This window comes from Oncorhynchus clarkii, chromosome 19, assembly GCF_045791955.1.
Source record: "Oncorhynchus clarkii lewisi isolate Uvic-CL-2024 chromosome 19, UVic_Ocla_1.0, whole genome shotgun sequence".
NCBI classification, from domain to species: domain Eukaryota; kingdom Metazoa; phylum Chordata; class Actinopteri; order Salmoniformes; family Salmonidae; genus Oncorhynchus; species Oncorhynchus clarkii.
The window spans coordinates 3,971,549-3,984,048 of NC_092165.1; the positions used below are offsets into that span (position 1 = coordinate 3,971,549).

General features: G+C 47.3%; 1 protein-coding gene across 3 annotated transcripts in view; it reads left to right on the forward strand.

Moving 5' to 3' along the window:
* Positions 1–12,500, forward strand: part of LOC139374597 (G protein-coupled receptor kinase 4) — a 67,781-nt gene that overhangs the window by 21,907 nt on the left and 33,374 nt on the right. For all 3 annotated transcript variants that reach the window (XM_071115617.1, XM_071115619.1, XM_071115618.1), the window contains exons 3-5: positions 4,860–4,972; positions 7,201–7,278; positions 10,617–10,717. In XM_071115617.1, coding sequence (XP_070971718.1) covers positions 4,860–4,972; positions 7,201–7,278; positions 10,617–10,717 — 292 coding nt within the window. The remainder of the gene's footprint in view (positions 1–4,859; positions 4,973–7,200; positions 7,279–10,616; positions 10,718–12,500) is intronic.

Consider the following 12,500-nt stretch of genomic DNA (forward strand, 5'->3'; position numbering starts at 1 on the left):
GGGAGTCTCCTCTCTGACGGAGGGGGGGAGAATCAATCTGTGTGTGTGAGAGAGAGTGTGTGTGTGTGAGAGAGAGTGTGTGTGAGAGAGAGAGTGTGTGTGAGAGAGAGTGTGTGTGTGTGTGTGTGTGAGAGAGTGTGTGAGAGAGAGTGTGTGTGTGTGAGAGAGAGTGTGTGTGTGTGAGAGAGAGTGTGTGTGTGTGAGAGAGAGTGTGTGTGAGAGAGAGAGTGTGTGTGAGAGAGAGTGTGTGTGTGTGTGTGTGTGAGAGAGTGTGTGTGAGAGAGAGTGTGTGTGTGTGAGAGAGAGTGTGTGTGTGTGAGAGAGAGTGTGTGTGTGTGAGAGAGAGTGTGTGTGTGAGAGAGAGTGTGTGTGTGTGTGAGAGAGAGAGATTGTGTGAGAGTGTGTGTGTGTGTGTGAGAGAGAGTGTGTGAGAGAGAGAGTGTGTGTGTGTGTGTGTGTGAGAGAGAGAGTGTGTGTGTGGGAGAGTGTGTGTGTGTGAGCGTGGGAGAGTGGACCTTTCGGTGTTTCACTATATCCTGACAGCTGTGTTATAGACCGTAATACATGACTGTATTGCAGATGTTCTGATTGCGTAATTACACCGCTCACACACACACACACACACACACACACACACACACACACACACACACACACACACACACACACACACACACACACACACACACACTATGTCTTTGTTGTGTCTGGTCAGGTCTTTCAGTGATACGTGTCTCTTACTGATTTATATAAAAACTAACTGTCCAGTGAAAATCTCACTTGTTTTAAAAAGTTAATATTCTGTTAACTCGTAACGTTGTTGATTTAATCCTATACTTGTATTTTGTGATTAAATCAGAACATGGAGAGAAAACACTTCAGAACCACCCAACTCAAAGAGACCGGTGGCTTGCTACTTCCTCATATAGGATGATGTCATCCTCCTGAGGAGAATGAACTGGCCAATCAGCGGTCTAATGACCGGTATACGCCCACACCATTCTGTAACCCACACCATTCTGTAACTGGGTTAGGTCCACAATACTGTAATTGGGGGGTAGGTCCACACCATTCTGTAACCCACACCATTCTGTAACTGGGGGTAGGCCCACACCATTCTGTAACTGGGGGTAGGCCCACACCATTCTGTAACTGGGGGTAGGACCACACCATTCTGTAACTGGGGGTAGGCCCACACCATTCTGTAACTGGGGGTAGGACCACACCATTCTGTAACCCACACCATTCTGTAACTGGGGGTAGGATCACACCATTCTGTATCCCACATCATTCTGTAACTGGGGGTAGGACCACACCATTCTGTAACTGGGGGTAGGACCACACCATTCTGTAACTGGGGGTAGGCCCACACCATTCTGTAGCCCACACCATTCTGTAACTGGGGGTAGGACCACACCATTCTGTAACTGGGGGTAGGCCCACACCATTCTGTAGCCCACACCATTCTGTAACTGGGGGTAGGCCCACACCATTCTGTAACTGGGGGTAGGCCCACACCATTCTGTAACTGGGGGTAGGACCACACCATTCTGTAACTGGGGGTAGGACCACACCATTCTGTAACTGAGGGTAGGACCACACCATTCTGTAACTGGGGATAGGACCACACCTTTCTGTAACTGAGGGTAGGACCACACCATTCTGTAACTGGTGGTAGGTCCACACCATTCTGTTACTGGGGGTAGGTCCACACCATTCTGTAACTGGGGGTAGGACCACACCATTCTGTATCACACACCATTCTGTAACTGGGGGTAGGTCCACACCATTCTGTAACTGGGGGTAGGACCACACCATTCTGTATCCCACACCATTCTGTATCTGGGGGTAGGACCACACCATTCTGTAACTGGGGGTAGGTCCACACCATTCTGTAACTGGGGGTAGGTCCACACCATTCTGTAACTGGGGGTAGGTCCACACCATTCTGTAACTGGGGGTAGGACCACACCATTCTGTAACTGGGGGTAGGACCACACCATTCTGTAACTGGGGGTAGGCCCACACCATTCTGTAACTGGGGGTAGGACCAAACTATTCTGTAACTGGGGGTAGGCCCACACCATTCTGTAACTGGGGGTAGGCCCACACCATTCTGTAACTGGGGGTAGGTCCACACCATTCTGTAACTGGGGGTAGGACCAAACCATTCTGTAACTGGGGGTAGGCCCACACCATTCTGTAACTGGGGGTAGGACCACACCATTCTATAACTGGGGGTAGGCCCACACCATTCTGTAACTGGGGGTAGGACCAAACCATTCTATAACTGGGGGTAGGCCCACACCATTCTGTAACTGGGGGTAGGACCACACCATTCTGTAACTGGGGGTAGGACCACACCATTCTGTAACTCGGGGTAGGACCAAACCATTCTGTAACTGGGGGTAGGACCACACCATTCTGTAACTCGGGGTAGGACCAAACCATTCTGTAACTGGGGGTAGGACCACACCATTCTGTAACTGGGGGTAGGACCACACCATTCTGTAACTCGGGGTAGGACCACACCATTCTGTAACTGGGGGTAGGACCACACCATTCTATAACTGGGGGTAGGACCAAACCATTCTGTAACTGGGGGTAGGACCAAACTATTCTGTAACTGGGGGTAGGACCACACCATTCTGTAACTGGGGGTAGGACCAAACTATTCTGTAACTGGGGGTAGGACCAAACCATTCTGTAACTGGGGGTAGGACCAAACTATTCTGTAACTGGGGGTAGGCCCACACCATTCTGTAACTGGGGGTAGGACCAAACCATTCTATAACTGGGGGTAGGACCAAACCATTCTATAACTGGGGGTAGGACCAAACCATTCTGTAACTGGGGGTAGGACCACACCATTCTGTAACTCGGGGTAGGACCAAACCATTCTGTAACTGGGGGTAGGCCCACACCATTCCAACACAGAACAGCTGCTTTTTTTTAACATACTAAATACCTGTTTTTGGAAAATCAATCTGGAAACACTGGACAGGTCCTTTATGATGTAGTCACTGCTACTGTGTCTCTGTGTGTCTCTGTGTGTCTCTGTGTGTCTCTGTGTCTCTGTGTGTCTCTGTGTCTCTGTGTGTCTCTGTGTGTCTCTGTGTGTCTCTGTGTGTCTCTGTGTGTCTGCGTGTCTCTGTGTGTCTCTGTGTGTCTCTGTGTGTCTCTGTGTGTCTCTGTGTGTCTCTGTGTGTCTCTGTGTGTCTCTGTGTGTCTCTGTGTCTCTGTGTGTCTCTGTGTGTCTCTGTGTCTCTGTGTCTCTGTGTGTCTCTGTGTGTCTCTGTGTGTCTCTGTGTGTCTCTGTGTGTCTCTGTGTCTCTGTGTGTCTCTGTGTGTCTCTGTGTGTCTCCTACTTTCTTCATATTTCTCTCCTTTCCCTCATTTTCCAGTTTCTCCTCTCTTCTCTCTGCCTCACCCACCTTTCCTCTCCCTCGGTCTCTCGCTCTCTCTCTCTCTTTCTGTCTCTCTCTGTCTCTCTGTCTCTCTGTCGCTCTCTCGGTCTCTCTCTCGGTCTCTCTCTCTCTCTCTGTGTCTGTCTCTCTGTCTGTCTGTCTGTCTCTCGCTCTCTCTCTCTCGCTCTCTCTCTGTCTCGCTCTCTCGCTCTCTTTCTCGGTCTCGCTCTCTCGCTCTCTCTTTCGATCTCGCTCTCTCTCGGTCTCGCTCTCTCGCTCTCTCTCGGTCTCGCTCTCTCTCGGTCTCGCGTCTCGCTCTCTCGATCTCTTTCCCCCTCTCTCTCGGTCTCTCTCTCCCTTCCCCCTCTCTCTCGGTCTCTCTCTCCCTCCCCCTCTCTCTCGGTGTCTCTCTCCCTCCCCCTCTCTCTCGGTCTCTCTCTCCCTTCCCCCTCTCTCTCGGTTCCAAGCTGGCTGGTTAGTTATAAATATTTATTTGAAGTACCAGAAGTAGCTGTTGTGGTGTATGTTTATATGTTGATGTGTTCCATGTAACTAATGACAACTGAAGAGAGGCTTGAACCACTGCCAAGATGACCCTGTCTATCTCACACACATGTTCTGTTCAGAGCCCAATCAGTCTGAATGGAGACAGAACACTTTACAATTGTTCTGTCTAGCACTGTCTGCACACACACACACACACACACACACACACACACACACACACACACACACACACACACACACACACACACACACACACACACAGGTTTAAATAGACTAGGCTGGTGCAGGTTTAAATAGTCTAGGCTGGCGCAGGTTTAAATTGTCTAGGATGGCGCAGGTTTAAATAGTCCCTCCCTCCCTCCCTCCCTCCCTCCCTCCCTCCCTCTCTCTTCCCTCCCTCCCTCTCTTCTCTCCCTCCCTCTCTTCTCTCCCTCTCTTCTCTCCCTCCCTCCCTCCCTCCCTGTCTTCCCTCCCTCCCTCCCTCCCTCCCTCCCTCCCTCCCTCCTTCTCCCTGTGTGTGTTGGCTAGTAATTGACTGTCCTGGGATTCCCTCATTAGTCTTCAGAGGAGATGTGACTATTAGAGTCGTTGGGCGTGGTCAGCTGGGCTGAGACACGCCTGTCCATCATTATAAAGGACATGTTTGAATAGACGAGTTACAAGACAACTATTTAATATGTTTGGATGTCCACTTCATTCTCTCTCTGTCTCTCTGTCAATTCAATTCAAGGGGCTTTATTGCCATGGGAAACATATGTTAACATTGCCAAAGCAAGTGAGGTAGATAATATATAAAGTGAAATAAACAATAAAAATGAACAGTAAACATTACACTCAAGTTTAAAAATAATAAAGATATTACAAATGTCATATTATGTATATTTACAGTGTTGTAACGGTGTGCACATGTCTGTCTCTCTCTCTCTCTGTCTCTCTCTCTCTCAGACAGGGACTATACCAGTCTGTGTGAGAGACAGCCGATTGGTCGATTGCTGTTCCGTCAGTACTGTGACACCAGGCCAGAGCTCAAACGTTGCATCGAGTTCATGGACTCTGTGGTAAGACATTTCTATCTGTCTCTGTCGCTATCCCTCTCTCCCACGATTTCTCTCTCTCTCTTTCTCGCTCTCTGTCATGTTTCTCACTCTTTCTCGCTCTCTGTCTGTTTCTCTCTCTCTCTTTGTCTCGCTCTCTGTCTGTTTCTCTCTCTCTTTGTCTCGCTCTCTGTCTGTTTCTCTCTCTCTCTTTGTCTCGCTCTCTGTCTGTTTCTCTCTCTCTCTTTGTCTCGCTCTCTGTCTTTTTCTCTCTCTCTCTTTGTCTCGCTCTCTGTCTTTTTCTCTCTCTCTCTTTGTCTCGCTCTCTGTCTGTTTCTCTCTCTCTTTGTCTCGCTCTCTGTCTGTTTCTCTCTCTCTTTGTCTCGCTCGCTCTGTCTGTTTCTCTCTCTCCTCCTCAATTTCCTCTCAACCCCCCCTCCTTTTCCTGCTTCCTGTGCTAGCTCCCATGAGAAAGGACTGGGCCTGAGTTTGGGCATGCAGATGTAGTGGGGGGGGGGGGGGGGGGGGCTGGGAGTCAGAGGACTGGTAATGAGAGAAAGAGAGAGAGGAAGTGAGAGGGGAGAGAGGGGGGAAAGAATGAGAGAGAGAGAGAGCGGTGAAGAGAGAGCTTGGGAGGTATGGGGCATGAGCGCTGGAAGGGGAGCCTGTCAGAAAAACATCTGCCCCTCCTCCTCCTCCATGCACCCTCTCCATGAGGTTAAACCCACGTCAGAGGCCTGTCCCCTGGGTAGGTGGACTAACACAGGCCCAGGCTTGTGTCCCGGCCCCTGGAGGTGTCTGAGAAATGAACAAATAAAAACCCACTGCTTGTTTAGTGAACACCAACGTTAGTCTGTTCTCTAAACCATATCCATGTTCGGTCAACTTGGTTCACAGACCGACCGATCCATGGAGAACTGAACAGTGGTGTTAGTCTAGGCCTCTGTCCCTGATGGCACTCTGTTCCTATTGGCCGGTGGCCATTTCTGTTTCTCTGACTGTGTTATTGTCGGTGACATCATCCTGTGGTGTTCTAGTTATCATATGGTGACATCATGCTGTGGTGGATGTATGGAGACATCATGCTGTGGTGGATGTATGGAGACATCATGCTGTGGTGGATGTATGGAGACATCATGCTGTGGTGTTGTAGTTATATGGGGACATCATGCTGTGGTGTTGTAGTTATATGGAGACATCATGCTGTGGTGTTGTAGTTCTATGGAGACATCATGCTGTGGTGTTGTAGTTGTATGGAGACATCATGCTGTGGTGTTGTAGTTCTATGGAGACGTCATGCTGTGGTGTTGTAGTTGTATGGAGACATCATGCTGTGGTGTTGTAGTTGTATGGAGACATCATGCTGTGGTGTTGTAGTTATATGGAGACATCATGCTGTGGTGTTGTAGTTGTATGGAGACATCATGCTGTGGTGTTGTAGTTGTATGGAGACATCATGCTGTGGTGTTGTAGTTATATGGAGACATCATGCTGTGGTGTTGTAGTTGTATGGAGACATCATGCTGTGGTGTTGTAGTTATATGGAGACATCATGCTGTGGTGTTGTAGTTATATGGAGACATCATGCTGTGGTGTTGTAGTTGTATGGAGACATCATGCTGTGGTGGATGTATGGAGACATCATGCTGTGGTGGATGTATGGAGACATCATGCTGTGGTGGATGTATGGAGACATCATGCTGTGGTGTTGTAGTTATATGGAGACATCATGCTGTGGTGGATGTATGGAGACATCATGCTGTGGTGTTGTAGTTATATGGGGACATCATGCTGTGGTGTTGTAGTTCTATGGAGACATCATGCTGTGGTGTTGTAGTTCTATGGAGACATCATGCTGTGGTGGATGTATGGAGACATCATGCTGTGGTGTTGTAGTTATATGGAGACATCATGCTGTGGTGTTGTAGTTGTATGGAGACATCATGCTGTGGTGTTGTAGTTGTATGGAGACATCATGCTGTGGTGTTGTAGTTGTATGGAGACATCATGCTGTGGTGTTGTAGTTATATGGAGACATCATGCTGTGGTGTTGTAGTTGTATGGAGACATCATGCTGTGGTGTTGTAGTTGTATGGAGACATCATGCTGTGGTGGATGTATGGAGACATCATGCTGTGGTGGATGTATGGAGACATCATGCTGTGGTGTTGTAGTTATATGGAGACATCGTGCTGTGGTGGATGTATGGACAGTGGGGTATCATGTTTGTAACAGTGTCTCTCCCCTGCCAGGCCCTGTACCAGCTCGCTCCGGATGAGAAGAGGAAGGACTGTGGAATCAGGATGTTGGAAACGTACTTTAACAACGGGGTGAGTAGGTTTCTCCACTAACGTACCATAACAACGGGGTCACTAACGGACCATAACAACGGGGTGAGTAGGTTTCTCCACTAACGTACCATAACAACGGGGTGAGTAGGTTTCTCCACTAACGTACCATAACAACGGGGTGAGTAGGTTTCTCCACTAACGTACCATAACAACGGGGTGAGTAGGTTTCTCCACTAACGTACCATTACAACGGGGTGAGTAGGTTTCTCCACTAACGTACCATAACAACGGGGTGAGTAGGTTTCTCCACTAACGTACCATAACAACGGGGTGAGTAGGTTTCTCCTCTAACGTACCATAACAACGGGGTGAGTAGGTTTCTCCACTAACGTACCATAACAACGGGGTGAGTAGGTTTCTCCACTAACGTACCATAACAACGGGGTGAGTAGGTTTCTCCACTAACGTACCATAACAACGGGGTGAGTAGGTTTCTCCACTAACGTACCATAACAACGGGGTGAGTAGGTTTCTCCACTAACGTACCATAACAACGGGGTGAGTAGGTTTCTCCACTAACGTACCATAACAACGGGGTGAGTAGGTTACTCCACTAACGTACCATAACAACGGGGTGAGTAGGTTTCTCCACTAACGTACCATAACAACGCTGCCAGATCAACGGGTCATTATGGGGTGTTTGTGATGTCATTATGGGGTGTTTGTGATGTCATTATGGGGTGTTTGTGATGTCATTATGGGTCATTATGGGGTGTTTGTGATGTCATTATGGGGTGTTTGTGATGTCATTATGGGGTGTTTGTGATGTCATTATGGGTCATTATGGGGTGTCTGTGATGTCATTATGGGGTGTTTGTGATGTCATTCTGGGGTGTTGTGATGTCATTATGGGGTGTTTGTGATTTCATTATGGGGTGTTTGTGATGTCATTATGGGGTGTTTGTGATGTCATTATGGGTCATTATGGGGTGTTTGTGATGTCATTATGGGGTGTTTGTGATGTCATTATAGGGTGTTTGATGTCATTATGGGGTGTTTGTGATGCCATTATGGGGTGTTTGTGATGTCATTATGGGGTGTTTGTGATGTCATTATGGGTCATTATGGGGTGTCTGTGATGTCATTATGGGGTGTTTGTGATGTCATTATGGGGTGTTTGTGATGTCATTATAGGGTGTTTGTGATTTCATTATGGGGTGTTTGTGATGTCATTATGGGGTGTTTGTGATGTCATTATGGGTCATTATGGGGTGTCTGTGATGTCATTATGGGGTGTTTGTGATGTCATTATGGGGTGTTTGTGATGTCATTATGTGTCATTATGGGGTGTCTGTGATGTCATTATGGGGTGTTTGTGATGTCATTATGGGGTGTTTGTGATGTCATTATGGGGTGTTTGTGATGTCATTATGGGGTGTTTGTGATGTCATTATAGGGTGTTTGTGATGTCATTATGATCCACACCCCATAATGACACATAATGACATCACAAACACCCCATAATGACATCACAAACACCCCATAATGACCCATAATGACATCACAAACACCCCATAATGACATCACAAACACCCCATAATGACATCACAAACACCCCATAATGACCCATAAAGACATCACAAACACCCCATAATGACATCAAACACCCCATAATGAAATCACAAACACCCCATAATGACATCACAACACCCCATAATGACATCACAAACACCCCATAATGACCCATAATGACATCACAAACACCCCATAATGACATCACAAACACCCCATAATGACATCACAAACACCCCATAATGACATCACAAACACCCCATAATGACATCACAAACACCCCATAATGACACCACAAACACCCCATAATGACACCACAAACACCCCATAATGACATCACAAACACCCCATGATGACATCACAAACACCCCATAACGACATCACAAACACCCCATAATGACATCACAAACACCCCATAATGACATCACAAACACCCCATAATGACATCACAAACACCCCATAATGACAGGTTTTTAGACATTTTTGCTCATTTCTTAAAAATGTAAAAATGGAATATATAATTTACATAGGTATTCAGACCCTTTACTCAGTACTTTGTTGAAGCACCTTTGGCAGCGATTACAGCCTCAAGTCTTCTTGGGTATGACGCTACAAGCTTGGCACACCTGTATTTGGGGAGTTTCTCCCATTCTTCTCTGCAGATCCTCTCAACCTCTGTCAGGTTGGATGGGGAGCGTCGCTGCACAGCTATTTTCAGGTCTCTCCAGAGATGTTCGATCGGGTTCAAGTCCAGGCTCTGGCTGGGCCACTCAAGGACATTCAGAGACTTGTCCCGAAGCCACTCCTGTGTTGTCTTGGCTGTGTGCTTAGGGTCGTTGTGCTGTGGAAGGTGAACCTTCACCCCAGTCTGAGGTCCTGAGCGCTCTGAAGCAGATTTACATCCATGATCTTTCTGTATTTTACTCCATTCATCTTTCTCTCGATCCTGAATAGTCTCACAGTCCCTGAAAAACATTCCCTCAGCATGATGCTGCCACCACTATGCTTCACCGTAGGGGTGGAGCCATGTTTCCTCCAGACGTGATGCTTGGCCTTCAGGCCAAAGAGTTCAATCTTGGTTTCATCAGACCAGAGAATAGGTGTCTTTTGGCAAACTCCAAGCGGGCTGTCATGGAGGCCACTTCTCAGTAAAAGGCCCGTCTGGCCACTGCCATAAAGGCCTGATTGGTGGAGTGCTACAGAGATGGTTGTCCTTCTGGAAGGTTCTCCCATCTCCACAGAGGAACTCTAGAGCTCTGTCAGAGTGACCATCGGGTTCTTGGTCACCTCCCTGACCAAAGCCCTTCGCTCCCGATTGCTCAGTTTGGCCCGGCGGCCAGCTCTATGAAGAGTCTTGGTGGTTCCAAACTTCTTCCATTTAAGAATGATGGAGGCCACTGTGTTCTTGGGGACCTTCAATGCTGCAGGAATGTTTTGGTACCTTTCACCAGATCTGTGCCTCGACACAATCCTGTCTCAGAGCTCTACGGACAATTCCGTCAACCTCACGGCTTGGTGTTTGCTCTTGACATGCTTTGTCAACTGTAGGAGCTTAGCTGTGTCTAATTTTCAATAAATGTGCAAACATTTATAAAAACATGTTTTCACTTTGTCATTGTGGGGTTTTGTAAGTCTAAATTACTAAAAATGAAAATGTAGAATGTTTTTGTATATATATATATTTTTCCCATTTTGAATTCAGGCTGAAACAACAGACTGTGGAATAAGTCAAGGGGTATGAATCCTTTCTGAAGGCAGATCAGTTCATTAATGAATCCATGTGTTCTCTCTCTCTCTCCGTCTAGTCGGCAGCCCATCTGCGAGATATACCTCAGGAGTTGGTAGGGGAGTGTCGTGAGAAGCTGGAACAGACGCCCTGCAAGGAACTCTTCAACGACTGCTGCAAGTATGTCTGTCTTCTTATTGGTCGAAACACCTGTCCATCAGGGTATCACCGGGCATTCATTGGTCAGCTCGTCTGTCAATCAGGCTATCACCTGGCATTGTATCTGGGGGGGGCCATTTTTGGAATGATGGTTGTGTTGTAATTGTGGGGCAGGAAGATTTAACTGAATCCTAATGCCAGAGGTGAAAAGGTGAAGCGAGGGAGAACTCAACAAGCAAAGAGTTTTTCTATGGAGGTCAATGAGAGAGAGGGCGGAATTTGGGTATATATATAAAAAAATGTAATGGTTTATTTGCTACGTGTGGCTTATTTGATCAAATAAATGTTTTTTTTGTTGTAATACTTAGGTTGTTACGAGTGTGCTGGTATAAGTAGGATACGTGATATCCCGGAAACCTAGAGGGAAAAAAAAACGTTACGTTGGAGTTGTGCCTGGTCGTCACTAGTTACCAAAGCCACAAAGTTATAAACCCTGCCTATTTCTACAACTTCTCTTCGTAAAATGTGATTTTAAACTTAACCTTAACCACACTGCTAACCTTATACCTAAATCTAACCTTAAATAAAAACAAAAAAAGCACATTTTTGTTTTTATGAATTTTTACGGTATAGCCAATTATACTTTGTGGCTGTGGTAACTAGTGGAAACCGGTGTGCCTGTTGTTCACGTGCGGATCCGCCCACTGATTGGCTAGAATGGTCCCACCTGATCCGCCCTCTCATTGGCTAGAATGGTCCCACCTGATCCGTCCTCTCATTGGCAAGAATGGTCCCGCCTGATCCGCCCTCTCATTGGCTAGAATGGTCCCGGCTGATCCGCCCTCTCATTGGCTAGAATGGTGATGAATCAGATGAATCAGGTTAGTTACAACCTACAGGAGGGTCTCTCTCCAGGAACAGGGTTGGAGTTAAAACCTACAGGAGGGGTTTCTCTCCAGGAACAGGGTTGGAGTTAAAACCTACAGGAGGGTTTATCTCCAGGAACAGGGTTGGAGTTAAAACCTACAGTAGGGTCTCTCTCCAGGAACAGGGTTGGAGTTAAAACCTACAGGAGGGTATCTCTCCAGGAACAGGGTTGGAGTTCAAACCTACAGGAGGGTTTCTCTCCAGGAACAGGGTTGGAGTTACAACCTACAGGAGGGTCTCTCTCCAGGAACAGGGTTGGAGTTAAAACCTACAGGAGGGTTTCTCTCCAGGAACAGGGTTGGAGTTAAAACCTACAGGAGGAGTTTATCTCCAGGAACAGGGTTGGAGTTAAAACCTACAGTAGGGTCTCTCTCCAGGAACAGGGTTGGAGTTAAAACCTACAGGAGGGTATCTCTCCAGGAACAGGGTTGGAGTTCAAACCTACAGGAGGTTTTCTCTCCAGGAACAGGGTTGGAGTTACAACCTACAGGAGAGTCTCTCTCCAGGAACAGGGTTGGAGTTAAAACCTACAGGAGGGGTTTATCTCCAGGAACAGGGTTGGAGTTAAAACCTACAGTAGGGTCTCTCTCCAGGAACAGGGTTGGAGTTAAAACCTACAGGAGGGTATCTCTCCAGGAACAGGGTTGGAGTTAAAACCTACAGGAGGGTTTCTCTCCAGGAACAGGGTTGGAGTTAAAACCTACAGGAGGGTTTCTCTCCAGGAACAGGGTTGGAGTTAAAACCTACAGGAGAGTTCCTCTCCGGGAACAGGGTTGGAGTTAAAACCTACAGGAGGGTCTCTCTCCAGGAACAGGGTTGGAGTTAAAACCCACAGGAGGGTATCTCTCCAGGAACAGGGTTGGAGTTAAAACCTACA